General features: G+C 42.1%; 1 protein-coding gene across 1 annotated transcript; it reads left to right on the top strand.

The window, feature by feature from the left end:
- The first annotated feature begins 13,662 nt into the window (after positions 1 to 13,662).
- zgc:154075 (uncharacterized protein LOC556929 homolog) lies at positions 13,663 to 21,083 on the top strand. The gene is made up of 14 exons (XM_036533866.1): positions 13,663 to 13,689; positions 14,752 to 14,856; positions 15,502 to 15,586; positions 15,681 to 15,754; positions 15,997 to 16,056; positions 16,599 to 16,706; positions 16,993 to 17,049; positions 17,707 to 17,837; positions 18,009 to 18,063; positions 18,261 to 18,353; positions 19,558 to 19,692; positions 19,902 to 20,003; positions 20,533 to 20,694; positions 20,941 to 21,083. The coding sequence occupies exons 2-14, from the start codon at positions 14,764 to 14,766 to the stop codon at positions 21,070 to 21,072; spliced, it is 1,287 nt and encodes a 428-aa protein (XP_036389759.1). The 5' UTR covers positions 13,663 to 13,689; positions 14,752 to 14,763; the 3' UTR covers positions 21,073 to 21,083.

Here is a 21,083-nt window from a genome sequence, read left to right as displayed (position 1 = left end):
TCTCCAGCTCCTCCAGTAAAACCAATTATAAGTGTTGTTGTTCCTTGATAAAATAATAGTTTTTGCTTGTTTGAATGTGTTTGAGTAAAGTTTGTAATATACATGCATATATCTACAATTATCAAAGAACACAACAAAGGATAATTTGTTCCAAGTTGTTAATGAAGCAGTGTCTACAACTGTCTTTGATTGTATTTTCATACCCTCAGGGGTGTGTTCTATTTAATGCCATTTTCAGCTTTGAGTTCTCACTGCTAACCAAATGGAAATGCGTATCCAGTGTGGATGGGGGGAGGGATACGTTAGAGGGAAAAATGCTTACATGGGTTGCATTGCTAGTATCACCCATCCAAATCAATTTCCACTCACTTTATTCAAGAAGAACTGAGACTTTTTACTGGGAAGAACATGAAAATAAATATTGGTATGGAGAAATTAATAGAAGTTGACATTATCAGGGCATAGCAACTGAATAGATATCAAATAAAACCATATCACACAAATCATATTCAACTCAACCCCTGAAAGAATATTTTGTGGTATTTCTGTAAAATTGTTCTTACTCCTGTTTGCAGAAATTATATGAAGCACTGCTTTTTGGTGAAAACACATGACTTAAAGACTGTTGAAAGTTAGCTTTAATCCTGAATGGTTTTATGTACATTTTAAATAAAGTATAGAATGGCATTAAATACTGCCATAAATGCCTTTATAGAAGTATGCCAAGAAGCTATAGTACTGTTATAAAGGATTCTATATTGTTACAGATGAATATGCTAATGTCAGATCATGCTATCATGAATTGTATGTGGTATATTTATTAGTTTAGTTTGATGTATGAAATGCTATTTTTGGAGTGTGGCTTGAATTATGATAATATTACTAATATAAAATAACTTGTAGGGAAAAATTATGTGGCCTTTTACTGGCATTTTCCCTGTTTTGTTAGAATCATTTGTCCCATGACAAGGTACACTATCTTTCTAGAGACTGATAACATGTGGAAAACAATATTTTTTGTTTCTTTCCTGAAACCACATTTATTGTTGCTTATTTATGTATTTGTAAATGAAGATTATCAACAGTAATGTCTATTTATATACTTAATATGTAAAACTCAATCTGTGACAGACTGCCAAGGGCTTGTTGATATAACATTACCAGAGGCCACTGTTGAATCTATCAGTTAATATATACTGAGGAACCACCTTTGCTTTGGGTGACCTTCAATGCCTTTTGTGCACCAGGGCCTTGTTTTGTGGATCTGTATTTATGTGGTTTGTTCCTGTGTCTGTCCTGTGTTCCTTAGTATTACCTCTTACCACTTTCCGGTAGCCAGTCAAGCATTGCTACTATTTCCACTTATATTACATTTATTACTTTTTTACTGATTTTCAGTTTTTTTGCACATAATCAACACTGCAATCTGTCGTTACACTGGAAACCCTAAAACAGGAAAAGACTAGAGTAGTGGAGGGAATTCTACATACGTGAGAGACTGAGTCCTCTGAAGGTCTTGGTTTATGATACTTGATATTGTCTGAAAAATAGCAGGAGGATATGAACAGAGGTTTATGGAGGATTTAACAGCATTTGAATGGAAGAAGCGAAGTGTTTTCCGATTAGTGGATTAAGTGCGCTCTCCATTGCTTGTGCTGGCTGTTTCTCTGACTCACACTCTCTCTCTTCCCGCGCTGTCATCCGCCCCCGCGCCAAGAGAGACTCTCGACATTTCTGTTAGTACGGGACACTGGTCCTTCTGTCCCACGCTCTGCCCCGCCCCTCTCTCACACAGCACTGGCTGGCAAGCCACTGTCCGCCTGTCTGTCCATACTTTAGCGTGGCAAAACTAAAAGCCCTTGCGGAACGCATACACTGGATGGCTGATGGTAACGGCGTTTGCACCTTTTCCAGTTTGCAGCCTTCACACCCCTTTTGTTCACGCCAAAGCACCATTTGTCAGCCTTCGGAGGTAGCTCTCAAGCCAGTCACACCAGACTAATGCGATCCTGAAGGTCTTTCAATTTATAGGGTAAAATTAGTCCCCATTCGCTCCCTGCTACGCGTGTACATCGCCTAGAGAGGTTATTGACATGATGTAAACTGGCCTGAAATCTGAATGTGCTTAAAAATGGCTACAGATTACACTTGTGAGGTTATGATCTCTTTGTCTGAAGGTCAGTTTTCAGCAAAGATGTCACTACTGATGGAGGTGAAGAACAGGGCCGTGGTGCCCGGATGGGTTGGGGGGGGGGGTGCAAGGGGGGGGCAGAGAGAGGGGGGAGCATGTACGTCACGCACACAAGAATAACCTGGCTTTCCCCAAATCCTGTCCCAGCTGACAACACAAGCCAATCTTTTTGGCTCGGCAGGAAGGAAGCTCCCGTTAAAAATAAAGGCCCCAGTTTGTAAAAAATGCAGTGGGTGGCACGTCCTGCAGCCTGTGTTTACAGAGCCGTGTCTCCCCCCTTGTCTGACACACCTGACCCTCCTTCCTTCCTTTATACCTCGCTGAAACGGACCCCCCCCCCTTTCTCTCTGCTCTGCGAGAGCCTCAGCACCCAGCCTCTAATATCGCATAACGAACCCGCTAACCGCTCCGTCCATTCAGACTAACGGCAGTGCTCATCACAATTCACGATGCACGGCTGGGCTGAGATGAGTGTATTAGGTTGCATTGCGTGTCTGGAATCATCACGCAGTTTAGATCTCGTTAAAATAAGACCGAACTGAAACTGCTTCTTGATGGCTGGCCATGGACACACAGTGATGGAAGGGTAGCTTTCAGCTGCTCATATCTTCATGATCCTCTGACAGAGGTTTCAGTCCCATTTTGTTAAATGAGAGGAAATCGTGGAAGCTAGAATTCACAATTAAACTTTAGAGCTGGTTTAGCATGCTTTTTAAACAAAGAACAAAGTTTTAAAACATTTCTTAGTTCAGGCAGCAATTTAATAAATGCACTGAAACAAAATGTATTCCTGCACAAAGAGGCAATATAAATGGAATGCCCCCCAATAGAAAAGAAGAGAAAAAAACAGCAACACTTTGATCCAAGTACCTCATTTCTAAAAGGCAGGTTGAGTGCACGGACCCAGTCGAAATGAGCATACCAGAGGACTGCAAATGAATTTTGCCTACCTGTAGTGGTGCCATTCACTACTGTGACACAGTTGTAAACAGGAGCACATAGCTCTTTTTGGCTTCTCTAAATTATTCTGTTGATGCATTTTTTCTCTCAGTGCTGTAATTAACAACAATATCTTGTTAGCTGTTTAACAAACAATGTCTTGCTATACCGCCTGGATTTTGCAGACAAAAACAATTAATAATTTCCTATTAAAAAGTAGTGTATGTCTTGTGGAATATATCAATATATTGTGGAATATATCAAAATATGTAGTTTCACAAGTTATTAAACAATAAATGTGTGAGATTACTTTCATGAAAGTATCAACAAATGTCAGTATTTTGAATAAATGCAGAGTATTTTATCATAAATCACAAGTAAATGCAAGGTGAACGGAAGAAAGACAGAACAGAGTTGGAATGATTTAGCAAGGAGAATTCCACAACAAAGGCAGGGTTTGAGGAGCTGCAGGGCAAATAAATACTAAGTTAAAAAGAAAGGTGCAGACTCCGAAAATGAAAACTCCAGTTTGCTTTCAAGCTTTGAACCAGACTGTTATCTCTCATTACAGAGACTCCAGCTAATTGAATGTACACGCATGCTTTCTCTTCCTCTCTCGCCCTCGCTCTACCTCTTTCTCTCTCTCCTTTTTAAGTTGTATTTTCCCCTCTACCTGTTTACCTGTGATAATGGCTTTTACTGTTAAGCACATGTGAGGATACTGGGACTTTATTAGTGCTTACTCCGAGTCTGCAAGGCAGCAGAGGTCAGAGAATGCTTCACCCAAGAGCTACTATAGTTCTTCAGCCAAACATGACAGTAGTGACTATGGTTAAAACACCACATGTCCTTTAAAGCCCTAGATCTAGTCACGTTTACGACCGGGAGGCCTTCATCTGAGCAATCTCGGTCTCACGAGTATTTTCCCATCGCGGCAGCGATGCCGCAACAAAGCCTGTTATGTCTGAGTGAAAGGGTGAAGCCTCCTTCAGAACCTGATCCTCTCTGTCCTCGCGGCTCTCAATAAACTGTACAGAACAAATGAATGTGCGTATCCTCCTGTGACCAGCGCGCTTTATCTTCCCCGGGCAGAGGGAAAGCTGTCCGTTGTTCTCGGTGATAATAGATGAGATGCCAGGGCTGCACTCCAGTCGGTGTTTGTGAGTTCAAGTGGAACGTACAGCAGCCTGCTCAGGCTAACAGCCTATGGGGCTTCTAAACACACAGCGATGGCAACGATGAGATCGCAGAGAGCTGACCAAGTTTAGCCGTGACATCAGGAATAAAATCATAACATTCACGAGGAGGCAAATTACAGTCAGTGTCCGAAACACCTACTCAATAATCATTGAGTTTTTTTCCCTGGCCCTCTGTTATGACCTTTAGTTGTCAATTGTACTTTTGACAGATGCTTTGTGCAGATAATACATTTGTGGCGTTTATATAAAAATATACTGCCTCGCTTGGTCTCTGTCATTTGTGCTGACCATTACAAAGCACCCCAGAGAGACACAAAGCTTTCTGTTTCATCCAGCGTCTAACGCGATTCTCTTTATTACCACCGAGTGCTCCTGGCCAACCGCTCTGCCCATTGATTGTTTACAGATAAAGCAATGTAAATCTTTCAACAATGTTATTACTGTGATAATTGTAGAATTATATTACAATTATAACTACCAGATTATGCTTTCTATTATTATTATTATTGGTATAATTGAATAATGACATGAGATTGCTTTGTCAAATTGGCTTTTGCTTTTTTTTAAATCATTGTGTACCTTGTGTTCTGCAATTAAAGGTATGAAAAGCTATGTCTGTTTAAAGAACTCTACTTGTCTGTATTGTCATTTACATGAGAATTCAATGAATAGAGGCCCCCAAAGGAGCATAGTAGTTTTGCCCAGGCCTTCTGTTAAAATCTTCTCTATTAGAAGCAAGAAAGCAACTCACTCCACACACACCCTGCAAATACATCCTGTATATTGTGCCATTTTTCTAATGCTTATATTTAAAATATTTTGATATTTTCTGTATACAGATTGAACTGGTTAGGTGCTATAAACATTCAAAGAAAAATAACTTACAATGTAGATGTAAAAAAAAACAACCAGCTAATACCAGGTGTGTAATCTGTAATCAGGTTGTAGGCCATGGCTGTGTCATTCTTGCCTTTCTCTTTGTGTCCTAGTATTACAGTTGTATTTGTGTAAAGAGTGTTGTGTGGCTTGTCTGTTATTGGCAGTGGTAATGGTCTCCTAAACCAGTTCTGCCACTTTCAAATGGTCTGTTCATAGCATCCATCCATATCCTGAAACCTTTCTCTTCCTCTGCTAGCTTTTCAAACCCCTTGCTTCTTATAGTGTGAGCTGCTAATTAACTGCAAATCTGTAGTCCTTGCAACTGCCAACTGCAATACCACCCTGTAACTGTTTCCTGCCTGATGGCTGAAACTAAGAGGGGCTTGGTCTAGGTTAGATCCTGGATGGGAGACCTCTTGGAAAAACCAGGAAGTGGTGTTGATTGGCCAGTTGTGGCTCACACGGTGACAGAGACAGGGACACAGACCCTGTGTTTTGTTTGAGCTGTTAAACCGAGTTCATGATGCAGTGAGGTCCGTAAAGATTTTCACAAATAGCAGGAGGGGTTCCTCTGCGTCTAGACAAAATTCTAAGTTCTAAATCTAATCATCCATCCAGTTTAATTGGCGAAATAAAACTCATTCTCACTCCACCTCAGCTGACGAGTCCTCTGGGGCAAAATGGATACCTTGCATCACCCAGATGGAGGCCACAGAATGGTGGTGGTTAAGATGAGTTGGCAACCAGCATTGCAAAGCACCTTCAGATGCACATAAGGTTAAATATTCTATTACACATTATCAGGTATAGGGTTTCCTGTAGAGGTTTCTTGTACCTGTTTCTCTCTACCTGTTTTGCTGTTGATGATTTTTGTAATTCACTGAGGGGAATCTATATGAGGACTATTTTGTTGTGATTATAGTCTGATCACCTGAAAGTGATATTTAAAGTTGTGTTTAAAAAGGCATCCTCATTAAGGAATGTTTTGCCATAATGACAGGCGATATAAAATAGCAGAATGGGAGTTGCAGTGAAATTGAGTGATGAATGTGTTGCTATATGTGCACGTTCAACAAGTTCTGCCTCACTTTTCCACAGTGCTCCACTTAGCAAAATTGGATACGACTGATGAAGCCATGGCACAAAACTAATTTGTCCTGTTCAGCATTGGTTAGGAGAGATAGAGAAAACAACAAAGGAGTCTTCTTGATCAGCCTCCACATCAATAGTTTGTGCTGATTTCTTGCATTTACACAAACACAGTACAAACACATCTGACCTTTGCTGAGCCTCAATTCAAGATATTTTGATCCCGTTCCTCAAAGCCACAAACTAATGACCTCCATGTATCTTTTTTCCTGGTAACATCAAAGTGGAGCAGGAAACCATGGCGACAAATGACCCGAATGTAGGCTATGGTGAGGGGGTGTGAGGGCTCTTCTCTGCTCGTCAAGGTCACCCAGACTCCATTCAAACCACCTGTCTCCTCACTGGGTGTAGCGCCCCCTTCAAGTCAACCTTTCATCCTGTCAGCAACCCTTATACGAAGAGGTGAGGGTAGTGTATAGGGTAGAGTAAAACTGACAGCCCTCGCTATGAAAGTCAGCATGGTGTAATGCAGCTGCAGTACAAAGCTGAAACAGCCTGCTCATCCCCTTCCCCAGTAGACTGCTCGTCTGCCGTGGACGGTGTGGGGGGGGGGATGGGGGGGGGGATGGGGGAGGATGATCAGGGCAGCCTCCATCAGGTGTGGATCCGCTCAGCTGGCTGCCGCGGCCCTGACAATCCAATTACACACTCCCTGCCGCGTCCGTGTCCGCGCGGTCGCCACTGCGGCGGTGGCTCATGCACTCCTTTTAAGCAGGAATTTAAGGATGTCAGCATTGATACTCATCCGGTGGAGTGCTGAGAAACAGCAGGACAGGGCCGGGAGGGCTCCCGGGTGCCTTACAAAGGAGCTTTAGAAGCAGGAGGGTGTGTAGGCATAAAAACAGTAGGTTGCTAAATGAATGTGACCTGTTCAGCATTGGTGAGGGGAGGCAGGTAAAATTTACAACAAAGAGGCCTGATTATCCTTTCAATGCAAGTTTATATTGATTTCTTATGTTTATAAGCTCAGCACACACTGTGCGTTAATTCAAAATCCCAACGTTTTGATTCAGGTCTTCAAAGCCAAGGTCTAATGACCTGCATGTGGCAAGAAAACATCAAAGCAGAGCAGAAAACCATGGTGACAAATGAAACACAGAGCAGGCCATTGTTGGAGCGAAAAGAAGAAAAGAAAGAGTGTGTACGTGTGTGTGTGTGTGTGTACGTGTGTGTGTGTGTGTGTGTGGACAGTAGAGCAAAGGGAGCGAGAGTCGGGTCAGAGAGCCAAGACCGGGTGCCAGGCTGGTTTCTCCTCCGGCTGTCTGTGCTGGCATCAGTGCACCCTGCGAGAGCAGCCTTGTCATGCCTTCATCAGAGTTAGCGTGGCTCTGCTAATTACCGCTGATGTGCCATCAGTCCTCATTAACCACAAATACCCACCTGCTGCCTTCACATTAGCAGCCATTACCGCTCTCTGACACGGCGGGGACCACGCAGGGAAATGGGACATACTGTACCTGCATTAGCTGAGCTTTGGCAAAATGAGAAGTTTATGTGCTCATTAAGGGGTCGTAAGCTACTGTAAACCTTCGAGGTAATAAGATTCCCTGGCAAAAGCTGCATTCCAGCTGCCCTTGCCTATAATATATACATTTATTGCTTGTGTGATGATGGAAGCATGGCAGCATTTCTGGTTTGAACATCTGTAGAGGTTTTACATTTAAGTTCACTTACTAGAGGCAGTGTTCAATTAAAACCATTCATGACATGCCATGTGATGCATTGTACTGAAGTTTGCACTGGTAGGGCCAGAGCAAACATCTGATTAACTGCAGTATGCTATTAGTAAAACTATTTGAGCTAAAACTATTTGAGGCTAGAAATGATTATATTTACAACTGGGTAGTCTATAATGTAAAGGGGACAATTAAACCCCTGAAGCCTTTTGGATTTTTTACTTTCCCAAAATGTCCATCAGAGAGCCTGCCCTATATTTCAAGCATCATCCACAATGTCATAACATATAGCTTGAATGAAAAAAAGGAAATGATTTTGTACCACTGTTTTATCAAAAGGTGAGTAGATCAAGACAGGTCAATTTGTTATTGCAACTTGTTTTCAAATGTAAATGTATTCGGAAACAATGTGACCTCAATACAACCACGAAACTGACATTGTTAATTAACCATCGAAAGGCTGGTACGGAGCAATAAACTGTAATTAACAAAGTCTGCAAGCTGAGAAACACCCATGAGCGTCTGCAGGGGAAAACCTACCTGTTCTAATCTGTTTGCAACCCTCTGTGCATTTCTCGACATGTGAAACCAAAGACATCCTACACGATCTAAATAAAGCTATAGTGGGGAAATGGCTAGGGTGTCGCTGCTAGTTAGGTGCTGCAGAAGAACCAGCAGAGGTCCTATCAGTACAATAGAGGTGAAGGTCTTGTTTTTAAATAACTGCAGAGTTAGGTTCAGGGTGTTCTTTTAGGGTTTTTTGGAGATAGAAAGGTGTGCATTGTTTATATCAGAACACATTTTCAAACCTGAACCATGTTCTTTTACACCATTTTAAACATTGGACACCATCAAACCCTAGTTTTAGTTATTCATAGTTCCATTCAAAACTGAAAAATAATTATATTTTAGTTAATTTATAAGACGTAACATGTTACAGTTACATACTTCAATAATGCTGCTATAAAATATTGGTATAATTGTAATCCTACGACCTAAGAAACCCACTGTAAAAAACAGGTAATTTAGACTAAAACAATGATTAAAGTAGTAGCACTGAAACTATGATTTTGGACATTGAAAACTGGAAACTAAGCACTACTTTCTCACACTGCTATTAAGGACATAAACTCCTGAACACCATCATTTATAAAAGCAAAACATTGTGCTGTACCATTCAGTCCTAAAAAAAGCATGACTTCCTGGTGTCTTCTGACACATATGGGCAGACACATTATTTTTTCCAGCATCTTTCTCTGCCAAGTGATGTTTCAAAGTAAGGTGCCAAATCTCTGGGTTGACAAATTTGATTCGGACATACTGTACCAGACATCTCTGCGATGGGCCCTGCTTCATTCATTCATATTTAGATGTTCCTACCTAGAGTGGTTCATACAGTGGAGATGACACAGAACAGTAGTGTAGATACAAAAGTCATCCATAACATGATACAAAAGTCATCCATAACATGATTAAAACTGTTTCATATTATCACCAGACACCGCATTCAACAAACACTAGGGTGAGGGGCCACGCCATAGATGATACACACAAACTAAGCTCAGCATTGTAGTGTTAACTGTTGCAAGAGAGAGGTCCCCAGTGAATAATACCAGGGTGGGGGGGGGGTGTTGTCACCTGGGAGTGACCAGTGAGCTGGAGCAGCTGCATCGCGGGAAAAACTCTCTTCCTGAGGGAGAGAACAGAACAATATCCCTGCTCACCCCTGGGCAGGTCACTGGAGGGAAGGGGCTGTGGGAGACCCATCTGGGAGATCCAGACTCAGATATGGGTGTCTGAGTGACACCCTGTTTACAGACAAACTGGGCACAGAGGCGCGTGCACACACACACACACACACACACACACACACACACACACACACACAGCTGGATGTGCTGTAGCCCATGACAGGAACTCATTCGTCAACACAGGTTAGTATATTGTTTCTACTCTCTTGATACAAATCATTTGTAAAGTTATTCAGCCAGCTGCCATACTCATGTCTAGACACATATATCATAAATCCCATAAGATTATCAGATAAGAGATTCTGGTTTCAGATTTTTTTTTTGCATCTTCACTTGGGGGATTGTCTCCCCATTGATCAGTGTTCAAAAACTCTGAAGAGAAAAAACATATATTCCTGTACCACCGGGAGTTTTTTCAACTCTTAAGAGTAAGACAGGATATGTTTTTCTGTTTATAAGTCACTAACTGTAACCTGCACAAAAATAGGGACCTGACTGTGTTTGGATAGAGAAAACAGTGGTCTCATCTGAGTTACCAGAAATAAATAGGAGAGCAACTGTTGATTGCAAAATGTGTCATCTACTGAGCTGAAGATGACTGTGTGTGTGTGTGTGTGTGTGTATGTGTGTGTGCAGCGGTGGATCATGCATACAGGTAACAATAGGAAAAATAAATGACCTGAATACCTGACTCATTTCAACCTTGTGGTTACCACAGGAAATGCAAATGCTTACAGCTATAAACAGACACAACTACAGTGCACCTCAGGTGTGAAATGCATATGATTGTTTAGACAACCTTTAATAAGGGCGTCTGTGTGGTAATTCTTTTGTTATGAATATTACATAGAATAAATTGCAATAAATGTAATTGATTGATTGTTTGATTGACAGAAGAATTTATCTTGAACAAAAAGCTCAAAAACATTTTTTTAATCATTTTGCAAGTGAGTAGTGAACCATGAACCCTGAAAAATAAAACAACAACAACAAAATCCCCGTGTGGGTGAGGGGTGGGGACTGTGTCATTTATTTTGCTTTTCTGGTGTATTTTTAAACGTACCAAAGACTCCATGTGACCCAGTCTGAGAAAAACAACAGTACAGTGAAGGAACAAAAAAAAAAAAAAAAAACCATGATGACGCAATTAACATGCTTAAGAAAAAAAGCCATTGTACTGAAATCTGAATAAATAAACCTACAGCTTACTAGGCTCCTCTGGTGCCATCAATCTTGCAGGCCAATCATGTAGAAACTGAACATTTTTAGCTGTGCATGTCTCTGTACTTTTGACCTACATTTAGCATCAAATACACTCAACGCTAACAGCTATTCTGACTGTGCAAAGATGAATGACTGTTGGACAAGAATAAAGCAAAACCATGTGTGTTTATAGGAACTGGAAAACAACAGAAAACTAGAAAACTATAGTTGTAAGAATTGGAAGACTAGAACTGGAAAACAGTGAGTTGATTGTTTTTTTTTCTCTCTCTTACTGTTGCTGCAAGGTTTCAGCCCTTCTCCTCTGTCTGTATAATGATATAACATTTTCTTCATTCACAGAAAAGAAAGAAGCAATAACTGCAACATGTTGGAGAAAAAATACAGGTAGAAAATGCAAGGCACTTGGTAGCCAATGAAATTTACGGGGGATGATCAGGGGAATATATCTGAAAGAGCCAACTTGGGAATTTGACCCCTAGTCTTTCAATGTGTGCCAAGGGATCTTTAGGACCACTGTGAGTCAAGACTTCAGTGTAGGAAAAAACATAAGAGGCTTAATGATGAGAACAGGCCATTCAGCTCAACCAGGCTCATAATTTTGCATATAGTCTAAGTGTATCTGGCACTGTGTCAGGCCTGGTGGTGAGCACTGTAAGGGTCTCTGCTCATAATAAAAATGCTATTAAACCACCCTGCATTAATGACTCTGTGGGTAAAACTAATACCTCATACCATCAACTACCTTTTCCAGCTGTGTCCTCTTGTTCTGAGAATGACAGAACACCTAGTAGAATAGAGTAAGAGTAGACACCTCATACAGAACAGTGTCCCCATTTCTACTGATGAGGCATGTTTTTTTTTCTCTCTCAGCTACAGGCATTTTACCTTCATTTTACTCAAGCACTCAGCAGAGAAAGTGAAGTTATAAATACGTCAGAAATGGACACAGTGTTAGATGGCAGTTTGGAAGTCAAAAGGAGAAGGCACCCTAGATTTTGGACATTTCTGAATTCCACTGTTCCCCCAAAATAAACAATATCCCATATATTTCAGAAGACTTGAGTGCTTATAAGTGACTACCAACATAAAACAAAACTGTAAATATAAAGGATGTACTCAGCAAAGGCGTGGAATTAATTGCAAATCAGAAAAGCTGGTACAAAAAAAATTAAGGCATGGTACCATGGATAAATAGCAGTTTCTTTCTTTCTGAACAGTCCCCCTGTTCATCTTATTTTTCACTTACCATAAGAGCATTATAGTTCTTGCCAAATGACCACATAAATAATTATTAACAGCGGGGGACAGTTTAGTCACCATTACCAGAGGTCTCGTAGTTGCACATTGGTTCCGATAGTATGTCACTGCCTGAGGAACAGGTAAGGAGAGAGTCAGTGAGACACACACTTGAAAGAGAAACAGACAGCGGTCAGATTCAACAAACCACCCGTGAAAATTCAGGTTCCAAATTTCTTGATGTCTCTTTCTGTTTTTTTTTCCCCTGATATATTACTTTATTTTTGCCAGATATGTTTTGTATTTACTGTCCTTATTGAACAGCAATCCACCTACCCATGAAAATGTACACTGCCACTGGTTACCAGTGTGCCACAATGGGGCCACTTAGTATGATACCACAGTGCCATCTAGTGGCTACATGATTACCATGCCAGCTAACTGAAATACTGTATTTCCCAATATATTTCACAGTCCAATAAATAGATACATCAGAAAGAAGTAGTTTCCTACTGAAATTAATGTCAGTTGATATTTATTAGACAGGCATTGGTTGTATTGTAGAGGACAAGATATTACTGCATCTCAAGTGAAACAATTAATTGTTGTCTCAGCAGAACGTGCTCACCTCATTAGGACTGAAGGGTTGTTATAGGCAGTATAAGCCTTAAACGGTTTCAACATAAGTCTGTCGGGAGAAGCGAAAGGGAAAGAACCTACTTCCAGATTTCCCTTCTGAAACTAAATCCCCTAACTCTTTGCTCAAGGAACAAAATAAAGCAAAAAAAAAAAAAAAAAGAATAACCCCCAAAAGTCAGTCATGGGGGCTCTCTTTTTAGCAGCATCACATGGACAAGAGCAGTTACATTTTCAAAAACAAGCTCTAGTGTTTTCCTGTTGTTCAGCATTCTTGGCAGCACGCAATTCAGAGCTGAAATGAAAAGTCCCTGCAAAGTGTCATTCATCTAATAACAATGACAATAACAATTATCTTAATAATAACAACGGCCGTGATTCTGGCCAGTGAACTGGCTATGGTGAAAAGAACTTTCAGCAGCTTGCTAACCACTAGGTAAATCCAAAGCTGTAGACTGGTTACCAAAGTGACCAAGTAGTTAACTACTCGCCGTTAATCAACACCTAACCAGTTACCGAGAAAAAAATAATGTTGGCCATAACAAACATGTTGGACGAATGATAATACCCAGCTAGTTCACTAGATTTTAAAATTCTGACACTCATTTTCAGGTTCAAGGTTAACTTGACATTTTCCTATCTTCGCGTGTCTCGCCTGCGCCGCCTACTGAGCGAACAGCATCTAATTAAACTCTAGCGCATCCATACGATTCCAGTCCGTTTGCCGGGTATTCAGTGACATGCGCGTTTGGAAGCGCAACAGAGAGGCGAAAGATCAGCTGGAAGAGGGGTAAGCGTATCAGATACATGTAAGAATGCAATCGGGTTTTCCCAGTTTCAAATTACGTCCAACACAGTATTTGTTTAGTCTATTTCGATTATGACGACTAGATAAGAGATAGCTCGCCAGAAAGCTAGCGAGCTAAACAGCTAGCAATCTGACCGGTAAAGACCTTTTTCTTCGGTTATCTCGATAACTGATTAGGGTAGGTACATGACTACACCTTTCCAATGTCAGAGGAGTACTCCGTGGACCTGTGCTAAAATATGAAAGGCGAAATTCATGATTCATGATTGAAAATCTATTCGGATTTCTTCCACGTCAGTCACATGAAGGCTCACCGCTTCAAGGAAGTGGGAATACAGTGCTACATAGCGCCCCTAGCGGCAAAACACCTCCTACGACGCATGAACCCAAGGATCTCGACCTATGGTGAACCTTACCGTCGTGGAGAGAATACTATGGGCCTGAATGAATTAACCTTTAAAAATTGCTGCCAGTCTCGTTAGCTATCTCTGTTTTTTTTTTTCCATTGTGAAGCACTGTGGGGTGCTTGTATCCTTGTATGAAACAGTATTGTGCCTAAGACCAGATGCCTCATGTGCTTTGCTAGGTTGAGTGATTTTGTAGTAAATCTGAAGGTAAACCTAAACCGAAGCCCTGTTGTGGTTTTTACTCTATTGGAGCAGACAGACAGGGCTATTGTTGCACATAACATTATAACCTAATAGCACAAGATATGAAAAGTAAGACAGCATAAAATTGTCCCCCTTTTTTCTTGTTTTCTTGAAAAAAACAGGCATTAATAGTTTTGCTTTGGCATTACAAACCATCAAAAGCAAGATCTGACCTTTGCAGTTGAAGCAAGCTGTTTATCATGAAAATGTAAGACTCTGAACTTCAACAATATGTGACTGTAACTCATTGATTTTTCCTAGAACTGCAGGGCGTTACCGACCAAAGATGGGGATGAACGGAGTGGTGGTACTCTCACGCAGGTCCACTGTTCCAGAACTTTGTCAGGGTGGTGAAGCTTAGCTAGTCTACTGTCACAACCTGCTAACGGTTTATCCTGTGTTCCCGTCATTAGGGACTTGTCACCATGGCGTCACCTGTGAAGGTCATCGTGGTGGGAGCTGGGAACCGTGGAGAGACCTACGCGCACTTTGCCACCCTCCATCCTGACCGTATGCGGGTAAGATAGCTTCTGAACGTCTCGTAATATACTGCTCCTAACAACCAACTAGTAATACAAATTTCAATTTGTTAATACAGCTGCAAGAGAGGAACTGCATTGGGTGTAAAGATGGCATTTGATTCATTTTTAGTCAATGCAAGTTAATCATTTTTTAAAACTGTAGATAAATTTGACCCTATTGATTCCAACAGTTTTAAAGTTTGGACTTAATAATGACTTGCGGTTAGGCTATGTGAAGCCTTTAATGCAAAGATGAACAAAGATACTTGATTTTGGGCCCCATCATTACGATCTGGCTTGGTTTCTACTTGGCCAAAACAGAAGAGTGCCTGCTGGTCCGTAAACACCACTTCCCACACTAATCTGGTTTTTCTTCCGGTTTGCTTTCCAGCCAAGACCATTTGCAGTTATATGCTGAGCTGCAATGAGCTCTGAAAGAAGTTATACTAGCAGTCACATGGCCATTCTGTAATGTGGTCACTGGTTTCGATATTTGGCAACTGTACTTATGCAGGCACAAAAGACTGAGCAAACACAGGCAGGAGAGCATATCTCAATGGATGTTGAACTGCGATCCTCACATATTTAAAAAGTGTTTGAAACATTTTGCTGTGTAATATATGTTGGTGACTAATTACACAGGTTGTTGGGGTGGCAGATCCCAGGATCTTTGCCCGTCAAAAACTACAGAAAGAGCACCACATAGTAGAGGAGAACGTGTGTGAAGGTAATTGCACCATGTGAGTCCAAACCGTAACTTGTCCCTCTGACAAAGTGTTTCAACTAAAATTTAGCTGAGTAATTGCCTTGTTTTGCCTCAGACTGGCGCTGTGTTGCAGAAAGGGAGAGGTTTGCAGATGCGGTGTTTGTCTGCACTCCTGACCGGCTGCATAAGGTAAATCCAGAAGAGGGCACCATTCCTCCTCTTTTCTGCAATATGTTGTTAATGTGTGTGAAGCCCAGAGGAGTGCTTTACATTTGGAGGTCAAAAACATCTTCTTCGTGATGTCGGCATCCTTCGGAAAATAACCTCTTTGGTTCTGCACTGAGGACAGGGGCTTGCATGCCTGGCCCTCTTCAGAGGGCTCTGTTCTTGAGTGCTGTTCCACGAACGTGAGTGTGGTGGTGTTTTTGCAGGACCCCGCGGTGGCGCTGGCAAAGCGGGGCTACCATATCCTGCTGGAGAAGCCAATGGCCGTGAGTACTGAGTGATGATGTTGGATAGCTGCACCCTGGGAAGCTGTGCTGGTGTGACACTTTTCCCCTGCCTGCCATTGAGATCACTATTATCTCTGATTGGATATGAGAAGCTTACAGTGGGGTGACACTAAAGCAACTTGTGGTGGTCTTTTCAGGGCCTCTGTGTAGATGGTCTGCCGATCCTCCTACATTTACATTTATTCATTAGGAAAATATTCTTGCCAAGAGCAGCTTATCAACAGTATCTTCAATAGGGTTAGGCAAGTAGCTGTAAAGATGCTGAACCATTTGTGCCATCCATAAAGCAGCTATCATGCGACTGTGGGAAACAATGATTAATGTTTGTGTTTGGAAATAGTTGTGTTCCTGTGTGAGTATGTTCATTTTTAGGTGTGTGTGTTTATATGTGGGTGTAGGTGTGTTTGAGTGGGCAGCTTGTGTGGGTGTCTGTGTGCATATTTGTGTGGGCATGCGTATCTCTGTGAGTTTACAGTTTAAATGTAAACACGTGCATGCGTGTATTTGTTGGCATGTTTCAGGTGACTGCTGAAGACTGTGCAGAAATTGTGGCGGCTTGCGTTCAGAACTCTGTGATGCTGACGGTGTGCCATGTGCTCCGATACGACCCCACCATCCACAAGATTAAAGTAAACCCCTGCCTTCCCCTTCCATGTTGTCTTACTGTTCACCAACACAAAGAGAATAATGCGCAGTGATAAGCACAAAAGCCCCCAAGTGCTTAAAGACTACTGTGCTGGGAAGTTCAGCTTTACTAAAACTATAAGTAAAGTTAAAAGTAAATAAGTAAAATAGGAGCCATCTAGTTCTGTGATGCTGTAAGTAATCCATGAAGTATACTCTGAGTTCAGTATACATTGTGATTGTATTACCATTGTGTGTACTGTTGCTCAGACCATCATTGTGTTCCTACAGGAGCTGATTGACAGGGGAGCGATAGGGGATGTGATCCACATTCAGCACTTGGAACCGGTATGTTATGGGCCAAAGCACTCAAACCTCTGAAGAGATGGCGATGGTAGAAGCTGTGCACAGCTATTCAACTATTTATTTTGCAACTCAAGCAAACGTTCCAGGACAAGGTCCTGATATCCAGACTGGGTTGAGGCTTCTTTGGCCCTAGTGCTTGGCTCTGGTCCTGGTGCAGGTCCTGGTCCTACAGCTCACCTCTGCCATATTAAAAGCACTTCAAGGCAATCATTTTTCCAGTGATATTGGTGATCCAATAGAGGGCAGTCTTCCCTCTTGACCGACCAGGAGGCCAATGCTTCAGTGCAGTGATGGGGACACTGTGCCGTGGGAGAAGCTGTCTTTTGGATGAGAGGTTAAACTGAGTCCTGACTCTCTCTGGTCGTTAAATATCCTATAGCATTTTGCGCAAAGAGTAAATTCCCAACCTGGCTTTTTCCATCTGGCCATTAAATCATCCCTCAGTTTAATTGGCTTAATAATTCCCTCCCTCTCCACCTTACTTAATGTGTTGTGAGCGTTATGGTGCAAAATAGCTCTTGTGAATCACCCAGGTGGGTGCTACAGATCAGTGATGGTTGAGGTGAGTTTCCCCCTGCACTGTAAAGTGCTTTATTATTAGTATAGTTCCAGCGTCCCTCTCCCTCTCTTGTTTTGCAGGTGGGATTTTATCATTTTGCTCACTCTTTTGTTCGAGGGAATTGGCGGAATGAAGCAGAGAGTTCATTCGCCCTTTTGGCCAAGTCCTGCCACGATCTGGACCTCATTCATCACTGGGCAGGTGGTCGCAGGTACAGACTGCTGATGCTTCCGGGAGTTCCTTGGCTCTTTGGCAATGTAACTAGTGCAATAAACAGTGACTAATAAGTACAGTTCCAGTTATCTTATTATGACAGGAATGGGGGTGTCTATTCTGGAAGCTCGTTACTGATTCAGAAAACAAATGAGTATGTTTTTCACAGGTGCATAAAGGTCTCGTCATTTGGCTCCCTGAGCCACTTCACCAAAGAACACAAGGTCAGTTGGCTTTCATCCCAAAGATGGCAATATGTCACCCTTGGCAGAGGGTTTAGTCATTGCGTTAGTCACAGTTACGCTGGTTAATCTGTAACTTCAAGAGCACACTCTCCTTCTTTTCGGTGTCAGAGATAGATGTCAGCTAATGTGTGACATGTAAAAGGCTGTTAGTGGTTATATAGACTTTTCTCCCATAGCCCCCAGGAGCTGCAGAGCGCTGCTTAGACTGTCCAGTAGAGGGAGCCTGTCCATACTCTGCATGCAAGATCTACCTGGACAGAGTAAAAAAGGTTACTCACTTTTACATATAAATTTACCAGGTGTTCAGATGCATATTCACACAATTTTAGTTTTTTAAGATCGGAGGGAAGTTTGTGATGCATATCTTTTTCATACAGTTTTTTGAATTTACATGTAGACTGAATAGATTGGATGTTGTGGTGAGAACTTAACTTGTACTTTGCACCTGGTTTTAATGGGTATAATTAAGGAATTAACCTTTAATGCCAACATTTATGTAGTACAGCATATCTTCTTTTTCTGTTAACCTCTGAAAAAACATCATTTCTTATCAATTAAGGCAAGCAGAGGAAATGGACAGAGCTGAAAGTGAGAGAGAGGATTTTGTTATAACTCGGAAGACCAGGAGAGGCCAGGCAGAATGGAATTAAATATGGAGCAAGAAAAGAAATTTTTACGAGTAATGAGACAGAGAGGCCCTGTAAGACCAAAGCCCTCATTCTAGTAGATTCATTCCACATTACAGCCTAAATTGACAAAATACCCTTTTTGTCATTATTAATGTTCTGCTGAGAGTGTGTGATTTGTCCCTGTGGAATATTTCTAGAACAATATGTGCAGTACAAGACAAATTACATGCCGCTGTCGAATTGGAAAAAAGGCCAGATTTTTCACATTTCTAACTACATGGAGAGGCTCCAGCTTTATGGCCTCGGAATGTTCTTTGCCAGCTGCTTCAGTCATTTACACATAAAGGTGCAGAATAGCCTGTATTTCAGTTTCTTATTGCAGCTGTGGACAGGAGCACCTTTTAGCCGAGCAGGTCCACACAGTCACTCCAGAAGCCAGATTGTGGTAGATTTAAGAAGAAATAATGGATTTCCTCTTTACTTTCCAAATATAGGATTTTATTTCTGAGGAACAGAAAGTGGCAGTTTCTAGCTAGACAAACACTCTCTCTCTTCCTCTCTCTCTCTACCTCTTTCTCTCACTTTTTTTTTTACCCGGAGATTAAAGCCTTTCCTAGAGTCTTTGTTTCCAGTGGGCTGTTGTGTACAGGGAAAGGTGTGCTTACCTGTATCTGTAAAAGTTCATATTGAATGGATTCATTAATTACACAAAGCACACAGGTGTACATACATTTTTCCAACCTGTTTACCCCACTGACATCACTGACATTTTAGTTCCATCTGGCGTTAAAGCGGTATCATTTGTTAAGGTGAAGGTGTGTTGACTCTGCCCTGTGTGTGACAGGGTTGGGTGGGCTGGCCGGTGTCGGTAGTGTGCTCCAACTCTGTCCCTGACATCGAGTCAGTGACGCACTCCCTGCGCACGGGTCCCTACGGCCGCTGCGTCTACCAGTGTGACAATGACGTCTGCTCCAACCAGGTGAGGTGAGGGAAAGACAGCTGTCCCCAGCGCTCGGCCACAGGTGTGCAGGGATGCACAGTAACTGCTCTGAGTTAAAGTCCATCTTGTCCTGCATGTCAGAACCTCACATTCATACCTCATTCTGGTACCTGGGATCCCCCCCCCAATGTCTCACACACTGCACCTTACCTCCCTGCCCTCCCTCTCTGCCCACTCCCACTGCCCAGGTTGTGAACATGGAGTTCGAAGGGGGTCTCACTGCTGCCTTCACCATGGTGGCATTCACAGAGCAGCTGTGTCAGCGCAAGACCGTCATCTATGGGAGCAAGGTTGGCTTTAATTATAATAATATTATAATAATATATATAATATATAATATTATAATCTTATAATAATGTATAATAATTTATCAATTAATCAGTTATCATTAATATTGAATTAACACGTGTGGCCCTCAATGACTATATGTTTGTATGTATGGGGTGGAGGGGGTGACTCACCTCAGCAACCACTAATGTGGTAGCAAGCCGCAGAGGGCTACATGGTGGTAAGGCTGCTATTTACCTCTGCCCTTATAACATGTAGATTTTGACATACTTAAACAGTACTCATATTTTTAAATGTGTTTGCATTTCATTGTTGTTCATATCGCAGAACATTTGCTTTGGATCTGAGCGTGGTGTTGCTAGGGGGAGCCTGACGTGACAAGCTACCAGTGTAGTGCCACACAGTAAAGCAAGCCTTAGACAGGTTATCATACACCAACAAATAAAAGCTCCTAAGTGACATAATGACAGCCTGACCTGGTCCTGGCTAATTTCACTCAATTTGTAATGAAGTACCTGAATGTTCCTGCAGGGGGAGCTCTCCTACGACAGAGATGGGGTTCGAGTGTTTGACTTCCTCACCCAAAAGGCCATGGAGCACACAGCGGATTCTGCGGTGCCTGCGGTCTTTGGCATGGGAGGCCATGGAGCGGCTGATTATCACTTGGTGGACACTTTCATCTCTGCTGTTGCAGTGAGTATTCAACACACAAACGTGCATACACCCGTGCTTGCTTTCTCCAAAATTCTCTGTCATGGGGAACCATTTGAGGGAACAGAAGAAGGTGGACCTTTAGTTGAAGCCATTTCTTAAATCATGGTTGAAATATTGACCGTCATAATGGCTGGATGGTTTCCATTTCTGCAGTCTTGTCCAGCCTATCCCTGTTATTCACAGTGTTGTGTGTGTGTGTGTGTGTGTGTGTGTGCGCGCGTGCAGAGTGGAGATCCTTCCTTGATTCGCTCAGGCCCGGAAGAGACTCTAATGAGTCACAGGCTGGTGTTTGAGGCAGAACGCGCCCGTCGGGAGAGCCGGGTCATTTTCTGTGGCCAGACGAACAGAACAGAGTGACCCGAACAGGA

This window comes from Megalops cyprinoides, chromosome 7 (genome assembly GCF_013368585.1).
Source record: "Megalops cyprinoides isolate fMegCyp1 chromosome 7, fMegCyp1.pri, whole genome shotgun sequence".
Taxonomy (NCBI): Eukaryota; Metazoa; Chordata; class Actinopteri; order Elopiformes; family Megalopidae; genus Megalops; species Megalops cyprinoides.
This window is presented reverse-complemented; position numbering and strand designations above follow the sequence as displayed.

Excerpts from the sequence above, each read along its gene's own strand:
- zgc:154075 (XM_036533866.1), top strand. The coding sequence starts at position 14,764 with ATGGCGTCACCTGTGAAGGTCATCGTGGTGGGAGCTGGGAACCGTGGA. Across the intron at positions 16,057-16,598 it reads TGCTGGAGAAGCCAATGGCC|GTGACTGCTGAAGACTGTGC; the intron begins GTGAGTACTGAG and ends GGCATGTTTCAG. Across the intron at positions 20,004-20,532 it reads CCGTCATCTATGGGAGCAAG|GGGGAGCTCTCCTACGACAG; the intron begins GTTGGCTTTAAT and ends ATGTTCCTGCAG.